Source organism: Thamnophis elegans, chromosome 2, assembly GCF_009769535.1.
Source record: "Thamnophis elegans isolate rThaEle1 chromosome 2, rThaEle1.pri, whole genome shotgun sequence".
NCBI lineage: Eukaryota > Metazoa > Chordata > Lepidosauria > Squamata > Colubridae > Thamnophis > Thamnophis elegans.
Genome location: NC_045542.1, coordinates 19,470,566 through 19,493,233, shown reverse-complemented (window position 1 = coordinate 19,493,233; position 22,668 = coordinate 19,470,566). Strand labels below are relative to the sequence as shown.

At 39.9% G+C, this 22,668-nt stretch overlaps 1 protein-coding gene across 2 annotated transcripts in view; it reads left to right on the top strand.

Moving 5' to 3' along the window:
- COL2A1 (collagen type II alpha 1 chain) overlaps positions 1-22,668 on the top strand; it is an 88,705-nt gene that overhangs the window by 38,710 nt on the left and 27,327 nt on the right. For both annotated transcript variants that reach the window (XM_032210352.1, XM_032210351.1), the window contains 15 exons: positions 102-200; positions 1,866-1,910; positions 2,110-2,208; positions 4,615-4,668; positions 9,889-9,996; positions 11,822-11,875; positions 13,476-13,574; positions 15,497-15,550; positions 16,440-16,538; positions 17,675-17,728; positions 18,732-18,785; positions 19,793-19,846; positions 20,582-20,635; positions 22,052-22,096; positions 22,225-22,323. In XM_032210352.1, coding sequence (XP_032066243.1) covers positions 102-200; positions 1,866-1,910; positions 2,110-2,208; positions 4,615-4,668; positions 9,889-9,996; positions 11,822-11,875; positions 13,476-13,574; positions 15,497-15,550; positions 16,440-16,538; positions 17,675-17,728; positions 18,732-18,785; positions 19,793-19,846; positions 20,582-20,635; positions 22,052-22,096; positions 22,225-22,323 — 1,071 coding nt within the window. The remainder of the gene's footprint in view (positions 1-101; positions 201-1,865; positions 1,911-2,109; positions 2,209-4,614; positions 4,669-9,888; positions 9,997-11,821; positions 11,876-13,475; positions 13,575-15,496; positions 15,551-16,439; positions 16,539-17,674; positions 17,729-18,731; positions 18,786-19,792; positions 19,847-20,581; positions 20,636-22,051; positions 22,097-22,224; positions 22,324-22,668) is intronic.

The following is a 22,668-nucleotide window of genomic DNA, read 5'->3' as shown; positions in this document are numbered from 1 at the left end:
GTCCATATGAATCCCATGGTCTGCCCTTTTTGCATCCTCCTCTTTATGGATATCTTTGCTGCGTGGTAGTAACTCCTGTTCCTTTCTTTATATCCATTCAGGGTGAAGCTGGTCCCACTGGCGCTCGTGGCCCTGAGGGTGCCCAAGGCTCTCGAGGTGAATCTGGATCCCCTGGTTCTCCGGGACCTGCAGGACCTCCAGTAAGTACTCTGGTTTCTAAAAACATGTTCAAGATCCAGAATCTTTAGGTGATATGACTATGGTTTAGTTCACACACAGGCAATCTTCAACCAATGGGTTGCATACAATCCTTGGCCATTTTCTATTTAAGCAGAGAGGACATTTTTTTCTTGCTTTCTGCTTGATTAGGCATCAGCTGATGATTGGGAATAATGGCTGTTCTTGCTGCTGTTAATATGTGAATGAGCATGCATATAGACTCAGACATAGTTTGCGGGAGAAATTACCCTGGTTTGTAATTGGCAAATGCTCCCAGTTTTCATGGAACTTAGTTTAGTGGTCTTTGGATGGAACACGAAAAAAAATCTGTCCATGCACTGTATAGCTTTAGGCGTTTGTAAAGCCTCACCTGCCTTTTTACATTTGTGCAAAATTTATAAAAGGTGCAAAATACATATGCAAAAAATCCTATTCCCATTTTAAGTTTGCACAAGATGTATACAATGTACACATCTAAAATTTCTTTTGGATTTAACAAACATTCTGTTTTAACAGACCCTTCTTAGTTTCTATTAGTCTGCTAAATCTCAGGTTTACTGTATGTATCTAGAAACTTGTCCTATCATTTGTCTTACGATTCTGCATTCTAAATTAAATAAACCACTAGCAGTGTGCACAACATTTCAATGCTGGAATGGTGCCTTGTTTTTTTGTTTTGTTTTGTTTTTTTAATCTGGTCCATCAAAGTCAAATGTTGTATGCAGAGACTGTGCAATGTATTTCATCCATTCTAGTTTCTGCTAACAGTTACCTACAAATGTTTGTACAAAAACCACCAGTTATGTACAAATTTGCACATATCATCTTCGCTTACCCACGTTGATCTGATTATAAGAAAATAAAACATGCCTACAAATGAGAGGAGAAACTCCCATTTGTTTGTTTCTTAAATGAGATACAAATCATAGTATTGGCAAGAATGTTGAAGAATTCAAGATAAGAACTGACAAGTCCACTCTCTTCATATTAGAAACTCCTTGAATCTTTGTAGGGACTGAGGTTTTAGGCACTTTGGAAACAAATTCTAATTTGTTTTATAAAACCATAATGGCAAGTTAAATTGTAATTGCAAATTAAATAACTGTCCATTTGATATTGTTTATTCCAAATTACTTTGACATATTTCAAGACGAGAACTTTTCTATCCATTGCTGTTTTGAGTTTCTTCACCTTTATCAAACTATTAGTTATGGTGGGGGAAGGGGGAAACCCTTATTTGATATAATGTCCTTCATTTAACAGCATGTCTGTGAATAGCCTGGGAAGGGAAAAAATATGGTTGTGACCAATTTTGTGGTTTAAGCTACCTGTTTATAATTCATTAGGGTAAGAGCCATTGCTCTCCTACAATATTAATCAATATATATTCTAATCAGAAGACATGTATAAGATAATTTTGTGGGTTTCAATTAAATTGCATTTTAGGAGTAATAAATGTGTTTAACACATTACTACAGTTTACATTTTATAATGAACTTTTATAACTTTGATTAAAGAGAAATAGTGGTTTACCAATAACAGCTTGCAATTCAGTAATGTTAAGTGAACGATTTTCTTAAAAATCTGTGAAATGGCAATGATTTTTTTAAAAGGTATTTTGCTCACCGATTTCTTCTTGCTTTTAGGGCAACCCTGGAAGTGACGGGATCCCTGGTGCCAAAGGATCAGCCGTAAGTAGCACGTTAGATGGATATAAAGGCAGAGCTAATTGGAGACTTTGGAAGACTTGAGGAGCGTTCACGGAATCTCTGGTCGAAGCTGCCTATTGAACTTCTGAACATCCGCCGTGATGTTTCTGAATAGCCTGCTGTGTCTCAGTCCACCTGCATTTCTCATTGCTAACTCTGGGTTTCTTGATTCCACTAACAGGGAGGTCCTGGCATTGCTGGTGCTCCTGGTTTCCCTGGCCCACGTGGGCCACCTGGGCCACAAGGTGCAACAGGACCTTTGGGTCCCAAAGGTCAGGCGGTAAGAAACAGATACACCGTGAAACTGTGACGTGCCTGGTGCTCCAGATTGATGGCTCAGGATCCTGCCTCTTGCATCTGTTCTGGGGTGCCTTCATTCTGGGTGATTTATATCACGGGTGCTTCATTCTGAGCTTCTTTGTGGATGGCTTCTTCTCATGCTGATCTTAACTGGGATTTGGCCATGGATGGTTAAAGAACAATGCCCACCTTTTCATCAGCTTTGCCTGCCTACAGTAACTATTATAATGGTTGCCACTAGTTTATTATTTCCATAAAGTTCTATATGTGGACTTAAAAGAAGGGAGTGCAATTTTTCCCTATTTGATTGTTTCAGAGGCATTTGAAAGTGGTGAGAAATATATTTGAGTTTCTCCAAAACCTGGCAAGGCATTATGATTGGTATTTTTTGCTATCCTTAGCAAAGGAGAGAGAGAGAGAGAAATTTCCTTTAATCCTCTGTATCTCTGCAATTAATAGAGAATTTGGGGGAGCAGAGGGATTTTTCACTTGGGCTGAGCATGTGGCCATCAGATAGAGAGCAGAAGATTGCTTTGCTTCAGTGATCTAGCATTTCAGTGCCAAAAAATATGTGACAATATGAAGCATTGCTAAAAGAGCACAAGGAGATTTCAGAAAATGTAATTAATTCTCACTGTACGTGATTTACATTTTGGGAAGATGACAGCTGAAAACTTCAATCCTAAACAAACATACTAAAGAGGAAGCCTTCTTGAGCTCAAAGACTTCCTTCCTTCCGAGTTAACTCGCTTGGGATGGCATTGCTAGTCAATTAGAAGTGATAAGAAATACAGGTCTATGCTTTTATAAACTGATAAAAAAATGATAAGCTTTGGAGACCTGAATGAAAACCCACATGTTCCTAAAGAATTCTCCAATGTGAAATTATTGATCTTCTAGACATGCAGCTTATATCTAAAATGGCCTCTTTACTGAAGAATCATGACGTTTATGCAATATCCAACATCATGATGGATTTAAGAAGCTGTAAAAGATTACAGGCATACCCTGGAAAATTCATAAAAAGTATTATTAAAAAATAATTACTGGAGTGCATCATATCTAAATAGGGGAAATGAAGCCTATTTTAACAACAACAACAACAACAACAACAATAAGTGAGTTAGAGGCGGAACAGAACATGTGCTGTTACAAAACCATGGTTTGAGACGGATTCAGAAGACATGCAAGCACAGCAACCTTCTGCTCTTCATCAAAGACTTTTCGGCCTTCCACATGAGCCCAAGAAAAAGCTGCTGCAGTTTTGACAAACCCTCATATTAATGTGACTCTGTAAAGTAGCCGTTTGCCTTTTTTCATAGTTGCATAGAAATCTGGGAAAAGCTGGGCTCCATTAAAAAAATTGCCAATAGATGTTAAATTCCCATTCATGCAAGTTCTGAAGCACTTCTGATTTAAAAAAAAAAAAGTACTCACAGCCCTATTTTAAACCTGTTCTCCACCATGAACAAGACTTTCTGGGTGACCATGTGAGCTTTGCCAGAGTCTTTAGCCATAGCAATATATTTTTGAAAACTTCCCTATTTAAAAAAAAATGCAGGAGAAGATAAGGAAGTCCAAATTGGTTCAAAGTAGACTCTTGGTGGTGGTATCCAAATAATTTAATAACTGGTTCTCTGCCTTAATGACCAGCTGGGTAAGCGTAGCTCGCTGGTCATGTGACCATGTGGGAGTGGCCAATTAATGTCACTCAGGTCAACGGGTGTTTTGCCTTAGCTGTTACAATGTAACAAGGCTTAACCACAGAGGCAGTTTCTGTAAGCAGGACAACAAAGATTAGGCTAGAAGCAACACCAGAATGTTTCCTTCCTGCCTTCCTTACAGGATTAGCCCTGTAAAGTGGAAAAAACAAAATGAGATTTCTTCCAACAACCGATTCTCCGAACTGCTTAGAAAGTTAACAACTGGTTCACCCGAATAGGTGCGAACTGGCTGAATCCCACCACTGGTCCCTCTTACCCATCTTTGGAACAAACCATTTGAAGACTTCCTGTCAGCAGATAATGCTTGTGGAAAATGTGCAGAGTTTTTTTTATGGACATAAAGGGGTCTTTTCGGGAGAATTCTCCCCATTGTTGCTGAAGGAAGATCCTGTTCCTCACAGTTCTCTATAGGAATTACGATTGTCTGCCGAAAGTCTGCTAGAGTAGAAAATTCCAGCTTTTCTTCCACACTCTAATGTTTTCCTTGCCTCTTTGCCTACGGTTCCTGCCTTTTCATCTAAGAAGTCAGCATATTCTTTATTGTTAAAGCGTCCCCTGCATCTGATACTGCTTTAAAGGTTTTGCTGGTTTGATCAGTAGGTAGCCTAAAGTGATACAGATGTTATTCTATTCTCTTAAGTTTTTTTTTTCTATCTCTGTAGGGAGAGCCCGGAATTGCAGGCTTCAAAGGTGAACAAGGCCCCAAGGGTGAACCTGTAAGTAATTGATCACGTGTATGTCATTTTACGCTAGACTTGAATATATGCTCTCTTTTTACATTCCTTGTTAAAGTTTTGTTTCTACAGGAATCCTCTGATCTGGCTAGGGAATTTTGAGAGTCGTAATCCCAGCCCATTTGAAGGGCAACCATGGAGAGGAGGGTGTGTGTGTGTGTGTGATAATGTCATTGTTTAACATGCAGATATTACTGCAACTCTTCTGATAATTACAAGACTCCTTTAATGCCGGTATGTTCAGAGAAGGCATATCATAAGTCATTGGATATTCAGGCTCCAAATAGTACTTGGGAAAAGTTTATTTTTTTCCCTGATCACGCACCTGCAACTGTAATTGCATTATTATTATTATTTTTCAAATCCAAAAGTTTGAGAAGTGTTCAATACATTTCTTCACTATTTTTTTCTGTTATTTCGTGAACAGGTAGCCTGATGTTCATAAAAATTAATAGCAATAGCAATAGCAGTAGACTTATATACCGCTTCATAGGGCTTTCAGCCCTCTCTAAGCGGTTTACAGAGAGTCAGCATATTGCCCCCAACAATCTGGGTCCTCATTTTACCCACCTCGGAAGGATGGAAGGCTGAGTCAACCCTGAGCCGGTGAGATTTGAACCGCTGAACTGCTGATCTAGCAGTAGCCTGCAGTGCTGCATTTAACCACTGCGCCACCTTGGCTCTATATTGTTAATATAATATCTATATTTTCTCTGAGCTTGCTAAATTTTTATATAAGGATGGCTTTGTTTTCACAGTCCTTATGTAGAGAAAATCAGAACAGAACAGAATAACAGAGTTGGAAGAGACCTTGGAGGTCTTCTAGTCCAACCCCCTGCTTAGGCAGGAAACCCTACACCACTATTAAATCAAATAAGCTCAGTTAGGACCAAATGTACAATTGAAATCTACTACAAAATCTGGAGTTAACTGTGTAGCTTAGACTTATAGTTGTTGGATTTTTCAACTGGACAACAAAAATGTTATATTTAGCATAAAATGGGACAGATGCCAGCAGCAGGTAGGTGACTGCAATCCATTTTCACCACTCAGTCCTAATGTATGCCTAATAAGTAGATTGGAACCAGTTTATGCCTTTTTATTACTAAAAAACCTTGGGCTGCTGGAACCATGCTACAGAAATCTAAATGGCCACTACATGGGAGCAAAGAGCTAGCAAGATATTTGCTATCATCTACTGGTCATCCAGATTTTCAAAGCCTGGGTCTGATAGCCATAGAATAAGTGCCTGAATGAAAAGAGTAATTTGTTCCTTTAAAACCACAAGCTGGATGCCGATAGGAATCTAAAACTTTGATAGGAGAGATGTGCTGCACACACAAGGTCCCAGATTCAGTTGTTTTATATACTCAGTTTAATGTCTAGTTAGAAAGGTCTGAGGCTGCTTATAAAGATCACCATTTGGAACCCTTGTAAAATTCTGTGCTTAAGACATATAAGAAGTTTGTTTGGTAGCAGAGCTGAAAAAGAACCTTGTTCTAGGACAGGGGTCGGCAACCTTAAACACTCAAAGAGCCACAAAGGTCCTAAAGGAAGCCGTCTGTTCAATTCTGGAGCCGACGGAAGTCCAGTTCCCGCACCATAGAGTCTCCTCCTAGTGCAACATCCTTTTTCCTTTAACTGTCCTAACCGAAAGTTCTATCAATTGTCAAGCCGAGCAGCAACAGGGAGCTGCAGCAGAGGGATGAAAGAGCCACATGCGGCTCCAGAGCCACAGGTTGCTGACCCCTGTTCTAGAAAAGCACTAACAATATTGACCATGCATCTGAGTCATACAAGGAAGTTTCATGCGCTTCCCCTTCTTCCTTTCCCATTTGCTGACTGACTGTTTCAATATATGTCCTTTCTGTGTATCTGAGGGTGGTACCGTGGCTCAGTGGTTAAGACACTGGGCTTATTGGCTGGAAAGCCAGCAGCCCAGATTTGAGATCTGAGCTGCGACGATGTAAGCTCCTGTCCTCGCTCCACCTCCTGCCAAACTAGCAACTCGAAAGCATATAAATGCAAGTAGATAAATAGGTACCACTTCGGTGGGAAGGTAACAGTGCTCCATGTCGTAATGCTGGCCACAGGACTGCAGAAAAGTTTTTGGACAGTGCTGGCTCAATGGCCTTGAAACAGAGATGAGCACTGCCCCCTATAGCTAGCAATGATTATAGGGGGCTCCTGTGTATCTGAATCTTTCCATGAATAGTCTTTCTTCCAATCTTCTTAATCAGGTAGCCCTCTGTCTCTTCATAGTTATGACAGTGATGAAAAAGTAACTTTGCGACCAGTGCTTGCACTTACAACTTTTGTAGGTCTGTAAAGCAAAGCACAGTTGAGGTTTCACTTAGTGACCTCTTCACCTAATGACCAGGTTGCCCAATTGTGATCATTAAACAAAGATTACCTATACAGTTTAAACACAGGATGGATCTGGATATTTGAAAATATGTTCAGAATTAAATTGCTTTCCGCCCAATCATAGGTACACCTTTGGAAATCTAGAGTTCTCACATAAACAAACAGAGTAGGAGTCCTTTGACCAATAGCTGGGCTAAGAGAAGTGACAAACTGCCACTATGGACTTATTTCCTATCTTTTCAACTGACCCGCAGATCTTATCCTGACTCTTAAAGTGTCACCCAATCAGTTGCTTAAAAAAGCATCCTTTTCATCCCTCAGCAAACCTAAAAGAAAATTGCTGGCATTTTTTTCTTTAATGCATCATGTATTTCTACATATGCGTCAGAACACATCTCCTTTGTTTTTTAATAAAATCTCAGAGAGATTCTGAGGTGAAACTGTGGAAGAAGAAGCACATTGTTTAAAAGGTACAAATAATTGAATGGAAAATCCTCAAAATCTTCTCACCCCTCCCAAAACAAAACAAAACAACCTCTCAGCTGTTTGGAAACCCCTAAATCCTGCAAGTCTAGCATTTCTGCACTTTGTTTCTTAAGCAGGTAACTATGTGAGAACTAGTAGACTAAGTGAGCCCAAACTCCCTCTCTCTGAGAGCACAGGGCTAATACCGTATTTTCCTGCGTATAAGATGACTGTTTAGCCTCTAAAAATGATTCCAAAAATCAGGGGTCGTCTTATACAGCGAGTATAGCCCGAACCCTATATTTTAACAGGAAAAGTAGGAAGTTGTTTTATACACCCAGTCGCCTTATACGTCAGAAAATATGGTAGTTAAGGCAACAGAGCTAGAAAGCACGAGACTGTGAGTTCTAGTTCCCTCTTAGCTATGAAAGCTCCCTGGGTAATTTTAGGCCAGTCACTCACTCTCAGGCCAACTCACCCCTCAGAGTTGTTGTGAGGAAAATAGAAGGAAGATGGAGTACTAGATATAATCACCACCTTGAGCTGATTATAAAAATAATTAAAGGATACACACACACTGTATGTGTGTGTAGTAATATTTATTGCCTTGAGATAGCATTTCCCCATCCCATGTCACTGGCATGGGAATATACCAAAATAACTTGAATTATGACATCATGGAGCTCTATTAATGAGACTGTACTTTGGCCTGCAAAGCTTTCCTTTTCCTTTGTCACTCTTTCTGTCATTTTTTTAAAAACAGAAATAAAGCCTAGCTTTTTCTTTTGGTTACAAAATCTCTTTTGGGATGCATGGGGAAAACCATGGTAATTTTTTTGCACTCTTTTGAACTCTGTTTTTTATTCTTGATGCTGAAGCTGTGCCTTGGTCAACAGTGATTCATTCACCAATTTATACATTGTTTTTAGATGGTTATAAATGGCCCATTGCAGGGTGGCTTGCTCTATGAAGTTCTTTAGTGCCATTTATATAAAATGTTTATTATGTAGCTCAACAGCCTTCATAGATAAAATGCAGTTTTGGTATTCCTGCAATTTAAGAGATTGTTTGGATTTTACAGATTATACTGAACCATATTTTTATGTCCGTTAATTTTAGATAGCATTGCTTTTTTGCCTAGCAACATCCAAAGGATGGAACTTAATTTTTGTCTATATTAAAAGTGTGCCTTCTAATTTAAAAGCATCAGTGTTAATACTGTGTACCATGTGTATACTGCCATCTGAACAGCGATAAATGTTAAAATAGGATGAGAACTTTCAAAGGTACCAGTTTCTAGAAAACAAATAACTGGAATTTGATAAAGCTGCGATGCAAGTTTTATTTAGATGAATAGAGTGTAAGATGAGTGGCTCATAGAATGTATGCTTTTATAAATATTTATCCCCATCAGATAACTAGAGAAACTCAGAGCTACAAGTTTTGTGAAAATAAATAAAGTAGCTCTTTCCATTTTCTCATTCTAATGTAAGCTGCCTTTTTGCTATGATATGTATACACGCGCACAGATAGAGAGACCGAGATAGAGGGAGAGGGAGAGGGAGGGAGGGAGATAGTTTACTGTTTACTGTTTATTAAATTTATAGGCCGCCCAATCCCGGAGGACTCCGGGCGGCTTACAGAAACAAAAATTAAGAAGGATTAAAAACAGATAAAAGACGACAAATTTAAAAAGACACAACATGCACCCAATCTAAGCGGGGCTGGACCTCAATCCGGAGGTCAACAGCCCCAGGCCTGCCGGAATAGCCAGGTTTTAATAGCTTTTCAGAAGGCCATGAGAGTGGGTAGAGTCCGGATCTCTGGGGGTAGCTCATTCCATAGATCACTCCTCCTTAGCTTTGATATTTAGAGATAAGAAGGCTGAATAATATCTACCCGTCTCATAACTCCTCTTTCAAATATAATATCAGAAGGTTGATGATGGCCATCAACTATTATTGGGGCTTTGAAACAAAATTACAATTATTGTCAATTTTATGCAGCATAACTTTTGAGTTCTATCTGAATGTCTTAACTAAAGTTTTTCACTTTAGCAAAGATTTTAGCCCAGGATTGGGGCAACAGGGGGACCAATTCTTGTCCTGCCCATCCATAACAATTTTTAAAAAAATTTAATCCACCTGGTACCATTGAAAATGGCACTTGAAATAGTGAAGATAAAAATGAAAACTCCCAGAAGTTGCCTCTCTGCCTTGCTATAGAGATTGGGTCACCTAAATTCTGGGTGAAGTTCAAAATGTTTTTCTAAAAATACAGTGACTGTTGATAGGTTTTTGACATTATTGGATAAAAGATAAAGGAATACAAAAGATGTAACAAGGCCTCTTTACTGATTCTCATCCCCAGGGCCCTGGGGGACCACAAGGAGCCCCTGGGCCAGCCGGCGAAGAAGGGAAGAGAGGAGGACGTGGTGAACCAGGAGCTGCAGGACCAATTGGACCACCTGGAGAGAGGGTAAGCGATATCATTTGCAGGGAGTAGTCCTCTATGTGGAATGTCTCTAGGCCAAGAATATCAAACTCAAGGGTCACAAGCCACAACTGGCCCGCGAGATGCTTAGATCTGGCCCGCAGGCCCGCCCTGGAAACAGTGAAGGACTGGCTCATGGTGCCTCTGCCAGCAAAAATGGAGCTCAAGTGGGTCACACGTAGCCTCCCCAATCTCCATTTTTGCAGGAAGAGGGCTGCAAGAGGCCATTACAGGCAGGCTGTGCATGGCCTCCTTGAGCTCAGTTTTCACTGGCAGAGGGCTTCAGGAACCAATCACAGTTGAAAATAGAGCCTGTGCAGGCCACACACAGCCTCCCCAAGCTTCATTTTCGCTGGCAGAGAGCTGCAGGAGGACATCGCAGCTGAAAATGGAGCCTTGATGAGTGACATCAAGTTGGCCACACCCACCCTGGCCATGCCCCGTAGCGCCCCCCTCCGAGGTAAAACACAATCCTGATGGGGCCCTCAATGAAATTGAGGTTGACATCCCTGCCCTACGCAATGTGGTGTCATGTGCGAACAACCAGACCCATATTGTAGATTTTAAACTAGCTGCTTTATTGTTCTATGCCTATTTCACAGGAATCATCCCAGACTAGTAGCTTGTGCCTGAGAAAGACCAAATAAGGCTCAAAGGCATTCAGGGGTTCAGATCTGTCCCTCTTTTGCTTATGTAGCAAATCTAAGCTTATTCCCTGCTTGAACCCTTCTCCCAACTGGAGCAATGACTCTCCAACAAGTGCTGTAAATTCCAAGCAAAGGATTAATTAAACTAAGGTTGGACGTTACCTAAAGTAGTGTCTTAACAGTTGATGGTCGTTTTGATTGAAGCTGTTAAAATAAAAGGTATCCCACCAATAAATAGTACAAGATAACGTCACGTTAGTGACACATAATTTTTGAGGCCATTGAATTCTAGACCCCAAAATAGCTGCCTCTTGATCTTTTAAAGATTGTAATGCAATAGCCCCTGAAGAGTGAACTCATGTTTAAGTGCAAAAATGTTTGGATCATTATGGCACAGAAGATATAAAGAGAAAATTGTATTTGGTCAGAGCTCTTGGCCAGAGTATACCACCCTTTGTTGATGTTACTTGTTACATTCAGAGTTAATGTACCTTGCTCTAAGTGGCCATATTGCAATAGAAAAAAAATCCCCCTTACACACAAATGTATACTTCCATATACTCTCTCTTCTAGAAATCTAAGGGCATGGTGGTGCGAGAGAAGAATTTTGTTGTTTCCATCCTTGTTTGCTTTGCCTGGGCTATTGAATGGGAGAAATACGGGTGCCAATTCAACTTTTGCTTTATAGCACCTGTTGTGATATCCAAAATGCAGGAATTGGGAAGATGATAATGCCCAATGTCTTTCCAGTGGGGAAAATGGCCTGCCTCACATTCTGAAGAGTTCAGAGTTTTCCAATTTAAACCTTTTTTCTCTTGGAAAATAAGTTGGCTCTTATGCCAAAGGCAGATGCCAAATTGGCATCACAGAAATGTACATTTGGGAATGGCAGAAATGGAGGTGCCCTACTATGTAATATGGTCTTAAGAGCCATCAAGGCTCTTCCCTTAGAACAGGTTATATTATTTAGATCCACACAAGGTATTTCTTGTGTAGAGTAGTTATATTGTTAGTGCACTCACCAGCGGTGGTAGCATATTGAGGGTTCTTGCTTCTGCTGTGTCCTTGTTCTAAAAGAGCTAGAAGTGGTCCAGAGTTCCTGCTGAATCTTTGACAATGATGATACTGTCCTTAACTTTGACATTCTTATTTTTTGCTTTCAGGGTTCCCCTGGAAATCGTGGTTTTCCAGGTCAGGATGGATTAGCTGGCCCCAAAGTGAGTGTTGAACTTGCTGCCTTTTCACTGGAATAACATTTAAAAAAAAAAAATAGAAAGATGGTACTATTTTTTTTCTTTGTGTTCTTTTACTGTTTTTTCTATTACTATTGACAAATAGCAATCTGAAGTATGAAAATGGCATTCTGTGTTTCCTTTAAAAGTCTCCTAGCTCGTGCATTCTTTCACAGAAAACATAGTGTGCACATTTTGGACATGCCATAAGATATCTTTAGAATCAATTGATTAACATTTTTCCTTGGAAAAATTTACCACCTCATCCATTTCATAGATGTATAGTGTTCGTGTGAGCAATCCTGTAGAGTTTTCCTCCCAAAATCCATAATTTACCAATTAGATTCGGGTGCAGAAAACATGCATTTAGAAAGAAGAAACCCCAAATTTAGTATAAACTAAAGAATTGCCTTCTTTCATTGTCCTATGTTGTTTCATAAAGTTCTAGTTCTTTCATAAAGTTCTAGTTCTTTCATAAAGTTCTAAGTTCTTTCATTGTGGGAGAACTAGTGTGGTATGGTAGCTTAGCTACTGAAGTAGGATCAAAGAAATCTAGGACCAGGCTCAGCCTTAGGGTCAGTTCATTGAGTAAATTTGGGCTGAGCACTTCCAGCCTATCACTATTTTGTTATCTTTGGGAGGAAAAATTGGAGGAGATAATGCCAAGTTGAGCTCCTGGAAGAAGTTAGGAGAGAAATTTAATGACTGAATAAATCCATTTGTGGTTACTACGGTCCTTTGTAATTTAGCTTGAGGAGGAATTAGTTTACTACAGATGTAGGTAAATCATTAAGAATTAGGATGCAGATATAAATGAGTTTTAAACCTCTTTAATATATACAGGAAGTCCTCGACTTACAACAGTTCATTTAGTGACCATTCAAAGTTGCAACATCACTGAAAAAAGTGATTTATGACCAGAGGTGGTTTACTACCGTTTCACACCAGTTTAGGCGAACCGGTGGTGGAAACTGGGACAGGGTTGCCGAACCGATAGAGATGGCAGGCTGACCACGCACCTGAACCGTTTTCCCGGTCGCCGCTGCCATTGCCAGCTTGGTTTTTAATCATTTTTTTCATATTCTGCGCATGCACAGAACAATTTACACTCAATTGTACAAGCACGTGAAGTAAACTGGCAGCAACCCACCCCTGTTTATGACTGTTTTTTACACTTACAACTGTTGCAGCATCCCTTTGGCCACGTGGTCAAAATTCAGATGCTTGGCAACTGGTTCATATTTATGATGGTTTGCTGTGTCCCGGGGCCTCGTGATCCCCTTTTGCAATCTTCTGACTAGCAAAGTCAAGGGGGAAGCCAAATTCACTTAACAACCATGTTGCTAACTTAACAAATGCAATGATTCTCTTAACAACTTTGGTATGAAAAGTCATAAAATGAGGCAAAGCTCACTTAAAAAATGTTTCATTTTAGCAACAAATTGTGGTCGTAACTCAAAGACCACCTGTATAATGTAGGTATGTCCAGAGTGATGGTAGGTTATTGAGCCAAATACAGATTTTCCTGGTATTCTTCAGAAAATCTTTGACTAAGGTATTTCTTGCCTAAATCTTCCTTAAATAGGGTGCTCCCGGAGAACGTGGCCCCCCTGGCCTTGGGGGACTCAAAGGTGCCCCTGGAGATCCTGGAAGACCTGGAGAACCTGGCCTGCCTGGCGCCCGGGTAAGATCAATGTGGAATTGAAGAAACCATATAAAAGAGATGCCCCCAAATTGTGAAGAAGTCTAGGTCGTGATGGTGAACCTTTTTCACCTCGGGTGTCAAAAGCACGTGTGCGCTCGTGTGTCCACCCCATAATTTAATCCTGCCCCTGTGCCGTGCGCCCTGCACATGCACAGGGCAGCAGGACAGGGTCACGTGTGCATGCCCACAGTTTTCTTGGAACCTGGCAAGGGCGAAAACAGCCGCCCCCACTGGAGGCCCTCCAGAGGCCGGAAACGTTCCTGAACTTCCGCTTTACGTGTTGGGCCATTTTTCGCCATCCGGAGGCTTCAGGAGGCTTCCCTGAAGCCGCTGGAGGGCGAAAAACATCCGAAAATCAAGCCCAAAAATCAGCTGGCCAGCGTGCACACACTCGATGGAGCTGGCAGGGCAATGCCTCCCATGCCCTCAGAAATGGCTCCATGTGCCACCTGTGGCACGCATGCCATAGGTTTGCTATCACGGGTGTAGGTGATTTCTGCATCACTGTGGAAGAATATCACTTAAACTGAGAAGACCTGTCTGCTTAGTATTGCTACTATTTATATAAGTGAATGAAGCCTGCTTATAAAGCATGTATAGTAATACATCTGATACCCAGCTGGTTCAAGTAGTAGAAGATATTCTTTTTATGTAGAGAAACCAAAAGCATTCACACTGCTGTGGGTTCAGGTTGGGTTTATACGGATGGATTAAATCATCTCTAAAGAATTGGATACATTGTGCTTTGAGTCTCTATTTTTGTTTTTTAAAGGAAGGTGTTATGCAAACAGTCCTTGTTTTAGCACCTACCTCGTTTAGCAACCAATCCTCACATTTATGACCTTTGCAGGTCTGTAAAGCAAAGAAAAGCCGAAGTAAGATCATAAGCATAGTTACAGTTCACTTAGCAACTGCTTCACTTAGCAACTAAGTTGCCAGTCTCAATAGTTATTGTTTAATGAAGGTAAGAGACAGTGTGGAGCTGTTTTGCATTTTGTATCAGGTTAAAAATATACCATGCCTGGTGCAACTTCATAATGAAATAATGTCATACCAGCCTGTATATCTCATTGCTTTATTTCATTGCATGCTACAATTGATGGCCACTGCAGTTATGTTTACTACCATATGAAGTTACTATTAGATTTAGAGGAGAGGAGAAGAGTATACATACTTGTAGCGTAGTAGAGCAATTTAGATATGAGTTATAAGTAACCACTAGATGGCATCAAGTGGATACAGAAAATTATTTTAATTTTCCATTTTTTGCAGCTCAAATATGCTAAGCCAGTTTTGTGGCATCCATAATTCTCAAAGCTTCCAGATTACGTTTTATGTCCATAAAAGTCCTTTTTTGAACGATCTTGACTCAGAAAACCTCTGCAGGTTTAAATTTGTAGATCTGCCCCATTTTCAGTGCCAGGTGTGAGTTAGAATGAGTGAGTTTGCCTGTTTGAAACGGACAGAAAAAAGTTATGAGCTGTTTGACTGTAGCAATTGCAGCTGTACCTGCACTTACAGCGGTAACAGGATCATTATTTATGATTTCTTTTGATCTGTCACTTAAAACGCTACACATTTAGCTAGACAAAGATGCCAATAGTTGCTTTGGAAAGTGAAGTGGGTGGCTAGATAGATGGATGGATGGATGGATGGATGGATGGATGGATGGACGGATGGACGGATGGAAAGAGAAAGAAAAAGGAAAGAGAAAAAAAGAAAGAATAAAATAAAAACAAGTTCTGCAATCTTTCGGTCAGTTATCTTGGGCATATTGCTTCACCTATTGTTCCTAAGGCTTGAGACTGCGTAAATTAACATTAGAATTAATTTTCTTGGCAACACTTGAAGAAGTCCAAAACTATCTTAATTTCCTTTTTTTAATAACCTCTTCTTACTAGGGTCTCACTGGTCGCCCTGGGGATGCTGGTGCTCAAGGCAAAGTTGGCCCATCTGTAAGTGAATTTCTGTACTTTTCCTCTTGTGGATACATATATATATATATATATATATATATATATATATATATATATATATATATATATATATATATATATGAGTATACATGAAAATATGTATTTCTATACTTGATGAATCAATTGCTGCTATTCTTAATATTCTTATTAGTGAGATCTGCATTCTGTCTTGCTTCCATGTCTCAAGATAGCTTACAGGGGATCTCATATTTGTTTGATCCCTACAATAGGAAATTTATAGGTAGGTTGAGCTAAGAAAGAATTGCTAAGAAAATGTATCTAGTATAATTCCTTAGATAATAGTGGTTTAAAACTTGCAATTTTGCAATCCTAATCCAACACTTTTACCTCTAGACCAGAGTTCCCCAATGTTTCCAGCTTTGTGGACTGGTGGGAGGGAGGGGATGGTTTGCACAAGTGGTTGGCAGCTACACATGTGCGTGCATAGCTCTATTGCCACGAATGGTGTTCATGTGTGCCTACTGCTCACACAAATGGAGCATACGTGCTCGCTGCTGCTCGCTCAAGTAAGGATGCACATGCCATTTCCTTGACCCAGTTCCAAACCCCTCACGGCCCACTACTGGGCTGCGTCCCACAGATTGGGGACCCCCTGCTCTAGACCGCAATAACTCTTTGAATACTTTCATAGGAGAATTGATCCCATCACTGTACAACAAACAGTACGAAGGGTGAATGACTATCATTATATTATAGACCAATTTTACACTGACCTATTAAAAGAGGTTAATAAAGCAAACAGCATCTTTCCCAGGCCAAGTTAGCATTTCTACTGAACTAGGTCTATAGTGGCTTGGCATTTACTGGTTTTAGCAGTGGATGCCTATACCTTTCTCCCTCTCTCTAGGGTGTTCCGGGTGAAGATGGACGGCCTGGCCCACCTGGTCCTCAAGGTGCTCGTGGTCAGCCTGGTGTCATGGGTTTCCCAGGCCCCAAAGGTGCTAATGTAAGTGGAGTTGTATTTGACTCTTAGAAGCAGGTCCCAGGCAGTTTTGAAGGCAAATAGAGAGCAGATGTGACATTTGGGCAGCTAACAGAAAGGTCTGTTGAGTTCTCCACCATAGGCAACATTTCCCCTTATTTACCATACTTTTTCTGCTCTCCCCAATTTGGGTAGTTACTGTAATCCTTTTTTAAAAATACGATTTGGTTACATTTTAAAACATGAATAAAAAGTAAACAAGCAAGAAAAGAAAAAAGAAAGCAGAAAGGAAAGAATCAGACCAAATGCCAGATTAAAGTGTGGAAAAAGGAAAGGAAAAAAAAAAAAGAATGGCTTCTGACTTTCTTTGATACAGTTGTAGATAAGAAATACAACCAACTCTTATTCTAAAATTAACAATAGCCTACATTACTTCTAGGGACGCGGTGGCTCAGTGGCTAAGACACTGAGCTTGTTGGTCGAAAGGTCGACAGTTTGGTGGTTTGAATTCCCTAGGGCCACATAATGGAGTGAGTTCCCGTTATTTGTCCCAGCGTCTGCCAATCTAGCAGTTCAAAAGCACGTAAAAATGCAAGTAAAAAAATAGGAACCACCTTTCGTGAGAAGGTAACAGCGTTCCACGCACCTTCGGTGTTTAGTCATGCCAGCCACATGACCACAGAGACGTCTTTGGACAGCGCTGGCTCTTCACCTTTGAAACAGAGATGAGCACCGGCCCCTAGAGTCGGGAATGACTAGCACATATGTGCGAAGGGAACCTTTACCCCATTAGACATTTCCAAAAAAAGTGCAGTATTCAGTCCAGATACCTATTCAACATCACCAGAAATAAGAACTCATTATTTAACCATAATCAGGTGGTTTACCTGATTTTATATTTTTTCCCTTTTTCTCCCAACTATGTTTAAGTCCTATAAATTAAAAAAAAAGTCTCCTGTTTTCTTCTCATTTCCTTTTCTCCCAGTAAATTCCGTAATCACAAATGAAGGCAAATAGTTACTGTAGTCCTATAACACACTATATCAGTGGAGAAAGAGTAAGATAGGAGGACACAGAGTTTGAGACGTAGAGGGTCTCCAGGTGGATCTTTTATCTTTAGTAAAATGTGCTTATAAGTTATTTTGTTCATCTCTATTTAGGGTGAAAGCGGTAAAGCTGGCGAGAAGGGGTTACCTGGTGCTCCTGGATTACGAGTGAGTTTACTCCACATCCTTCTACTGTTAAAAGGCCTTTTGCTGTTTGTTTATATACTTTCTGTAAAAAAGTTAAATAACACATCCCCACCTTGTAGTAAAAAAAAAAAAACCTCAGTTCTCCATATCATTCCAAAAAGAGACCATCCTCTTCTTGCCTTCTTACTCCACATCTGCATAAGGCAGATATTAGCTGAGATCGTAAGTACTGAGATGCAGCAATGAGAGACTTTGGGGGAAAAATTCTCACGACCAACTATGCAAACAAATCAATGCTGGCACAGAAGCACGTTAAAACTAGTTATACAACTCAGTTCTGTGTTTTTCTCCATGTAAGTAAAACTGTTCTTTGTTCTTCAAGTTTCCCACAAATGTATTCACAAGGATGCTCATCAACCCAATTTCTAACAATGAAACATTAGTTTGCTAGAATTATCTGGAAAGGTATGCGGAACCTTGAACTATTTGGAAAGCAATTTTGTTTGTTCAGAGTGGCAGGACTGGGGAAATTTAATAATTATGCACATGCTTTAGAAGCCTCAACATATAGGTACATCATATCTCCAGGTCTCCTTCCTTTCTTGAACATTTTACTTATGTACAGAGCAACTAATGCCAACAGATACAAGAGTGAAGTGCATTTATTTGTGCTACTTTTATAATTGCTAACTGCACACTTTGGATTGCCTGCTACCCTCAGCAAGGAGCAAGCAATCCTAGATTTTTTCCAAAAGTTACAAATTTTCACACCATTTTGACAAATCTTGAAAAATTTGTCTGATCGAACATTTTTCTCTTTGAAAATTATTGAAAGAAAAGAATACAGAGGTTCCAGAAATAGCACTAAAAAGTCCAAAGGAGGGTGATTTTCCTCCTCCTCCCTCCACCCTTCTCCTCCTCTTCCTCCCAGAGCAAGAATTATTAGCTGCTTATAGCTAAGGGGTAATGGAAGGAGAGTTGACATGATCGATGAAGGTTTTTTGTCTGCATCTGTTTCTCTCAGGGTCTTCCTGGCAAAGATGGTGAGACAGGAGCAGCTGGACCACCAGGACCTGCTGTGAGTATTTGCTTTCTTTTTATCTTTTGGAGGATGCCATCTCCAGATCACCTAGATACAAACATTACTGAAAGGAGGCAAAATCAAAATCCTATGTTTTCCTAGGTTTAGGGAGACTGAGCCTTTATGAGGATTCGCAAGATTTCCTTTTGGCTTGTTATGATCAGGAAGTGACCATTCAGCAGATTATTTAAGCAAAACTCACTGTCCTTCATTAGTTGGATACAAAATTAGTTTTTCATTCATTCTCTTTCATTTGCAAGGAGAGCATTCTGTATGAGTAACGTTTGTGTCTTTATTATATTTGTATTTATTTTTTCCTGTAAACATCTCAAAGGGTCGCATCTGGTTTTCTTCATACTTCACTTTATCCTTGCAAAAGTCTTGTGGGATAAATTAGGCTGAGACCGGCCCAGGTTGCTCCAATAAGCAGATGAATTTTAATCAAGTCTTCATAGTTCAAACACTATATCACACTAGGTGTTGACCTCTCAACAGTAGAATGTCAATTGCGTACTCAAGTTTGCGAATTTTGTGGTTTTGCTGTGATCATCACCCTCTTTTCTCACAGTTTCATTTCCTACATTGCTGAAAAGTATGAGAAGAGCTTTAACTTATGGATAGAAAGTGAATGTTGCAGCAAAGGAGGAAACGAAGCCGTGGGAGAAGATGATGATGATCACAGCAGAATTCATAGAATTCATTAGTAATGAGTAATAGAACTTAGCACTGTACTTGCTGAGGGCTCAACACAACAGCTACACAAACATGTAATGATATTGAAATTCAGGGATTTCCAATAACTTAGTAGATACATTGATGGTGGGTGGTCCATTATGGAAGAGCGTATGAATTCATTTAATAACTGTAAATAATCTTTAGGTAATCTCTGATTTTTGCTCACATTAGTTATATCTCCCTACTTCTTGTTAGGCTTACAGTGTTGTTGTTGTTGTTTTTGATGATGATGATGATGATGATGATGATGATGATGATGATATTTGCAGGGGGCTGTTGGAGAGAGAGGTGAACAAGGTGCCCCTGGACCATCTGGATTCCAAGTAAGTACAGCAATTCTATTCTTATTTACTAGAATAAATAGTATTATAGTTATTCTGTCTGGAGGACAGTACCCCCCCCTCCCTCCAGTCCTAACAAATAAATCTGCTTGTGCAGGGGAGCATAAATAGACACAGGCAGAAGGAAAAGGCTACCCAATTCCTGCTGAAAGCACACGAAATCTGTCTATCATATTGAATTTTATCTGGTTCGAGGATGTATACATGTTTTCAGGGTTGCATTTGTTGACGATAACTTCCTGCCGCATAATTTTATCAGGTACTAGGGAAGCAACAAGGAAAGTACTATTTTTATTTAGTCTGTCTAGCACCTCTTTTCCTGGACTCAGTTGGATTCGTGGCACATCCCAGAGGCTTATATATGCCTCATGGTTTGCACAGGAAAAAAAACTCTGGAAGAGAGAGAATTAATGAATGGGGCTGAATTGGGGTTATGTATTAATCAGAGGTGCTCAGTTAGGCAGATGTAGTTTTGTTGCAGATGTTTGAGAGCCACAACAGGAATATATCTATAGTTGTCCCATCATCTAGGTAGAGGGTTACTATTGCCCAATCTAATACTAGACTTATTTCATGTTTGATGGTAAATTAATTATTGTTCCTTTGGATCTAAAAATCCTTTTTCCTGTACTGAATCCACTTAGCTGAGGCAGGATGTTACTTCTTGAAGAGAATGAAGTGAGACTTCCTAATATCAAAATAACCTCTTGCTTTCAGGGACTTCCAGGACCCCCAGGCGCTCCAGGTGAAAGTGGAAAAGCAGGTGACCAAGTAAGTAATAAATATGAATCCCCATTTAGTACACACAACATAGATACTTACCAGTCCGGCATGCAATCTTTCCTACTTCTTTTCTATAGATTCAAAATAGCTTCTAGATGTGGAAGTAGATTGAATTTTACATTGAGCTTGAGGATAAGACATGTACTGTACATCTTTCAGAACGCACTAGTTAAATAGTCTCTAATCATTGAAAGGATAGTGGTTGGGTGCAACAAAAGAATTCTTCTGAAAAAGCAACTTTTTGGTGGGTGGGGTGGTAACTTGATTCCTCCTGATCCCGATGGATTATAAATTATTCATTAGCAGTTAAGCAAAACTATAGAATAGCAGAATTGTGTAGTGACATGGAGAGGAGTTTCTTATGAAATCATTTTTTCTGATGAAAAAATATACTTCAGAAAGTATATTAGTTTGCACTGGGCATTCTGTGTTTGCATGTTGAATATCCCCAGGCTGATAAATTAGTGTCTGTAAGGGATAATATCATAGAAGTTGGAAAGGACTATAGAAAGCATTTCATTCAATCACCTGCAGGGTCTACTAGAAAATCTCTGCTAAATAACCATCCAACTTATGTTTGAAGATGTTAACTGAGTTTGAATGTAAACGCAGTGGGGTTTTATCGGGCAGCAATCAGAAAAAGCTTGTGGATGTTATATCAGAAATTAAGATTTATGGATACATTACTGATATATAATGCTTACAATCTTGAATGTGGTGATGGAGGTAATAATAATAGAGAAATAAACATCATCCTCACAATGACATCATCAGCAGAAGAAATAAGCAGAATGTTGATACTTTATCAGGGGATAAAAATATCCCCTGAAAAGCTGCTTATATTCAACCAGCAGATTTTCACTATGAAAAGTAAATAAGATGTTTCAAGGTGGCCAAGGGAACCCTCCGCTACTGCTAAATAGAAATTATGAATCAGTGCTGAGATATTCAGTAGGTATACAGTGCAGGAAGCAATATATCACTCCAAAATGCTGATAATTGTCTTTCAGGTGTTCATAGAACCACTTAATTATATGTAACAATAGAGAGACTCATCATATTGATCAAACTTTTCAACCATGGCCATGGATGATCAGAAACGCACCCAATTTCTCCAGAATATAATTTTCATTATGACTTTGCCTTGTAGAGGTTTCTCTCCCCCACCGACATACGACCTTAAAAGTAATATTTAAAAGTGAAAAAGCTGAAAATATGTTCATCCAAATTAAAAGTGAATGTGTGAGTTGAATTATTCTTCACCTGAATTTATGGATTTGGGGTGTTTTTTTTAGCTTGCCATATTTCTTAATGGCTAGTAGGGAGTCGTGCAAGTTTTAGGAAGGAACGTTAGTAGCTTCTTTCCCTCTCCTCTTGTTTTTAACTCTTTTGTTTTGGTTTCAGGGTGTTCCTGGAGAAGCTGGTGCTCCTGGTCTTGTTGGTCCCAGAGTAAGTCACCTACAGTTCAGTTTGAGCCCCTGAACTTACTCGTAGATAGAGCTGCTGAAACAGCAGCTGGGCTCACTACTTATCCGTATAGAATCTCAATGGCACTAAGGAAAATCTCTCCTTTGTAGGGTGAACGTGGCTTCCCAGGAGAACGCGGACCTGCAGGTGCCCAAGGTTTGGGTGGTGCTAGAGGGCTTCCCGGAACCCCTGGTACTGATGGACCCAAGGTAGGCTGCTTCTTTGCCTTATGTTCTTCCTCCGTAATGAAGCTGATAAGTTTTGCCACCTAGTGGCTGCCAACCAAAAGTGGCATTGGACTCTTCTGGAAGAGCTTTCCCCAGCTTGGTACCCACTAGAAGTGTTTAATCAAGTTCCACAATGCTTTGGTCGGTGTCAATTGGATGTTGAAATCCATCACATCTGGAAAGCACCAGGTTGGAGAAGACCGCTTCAGTTCTTTGAAATTTTTTGGCAAGTTTGCTATTGCCTCCCTTCTAAGGCTGAGAGAGATAATGTCAGGGTTCCAAGTAACACCCACAAGGAAATAAGAATCTGAGGCTTGAAGTTCCTCA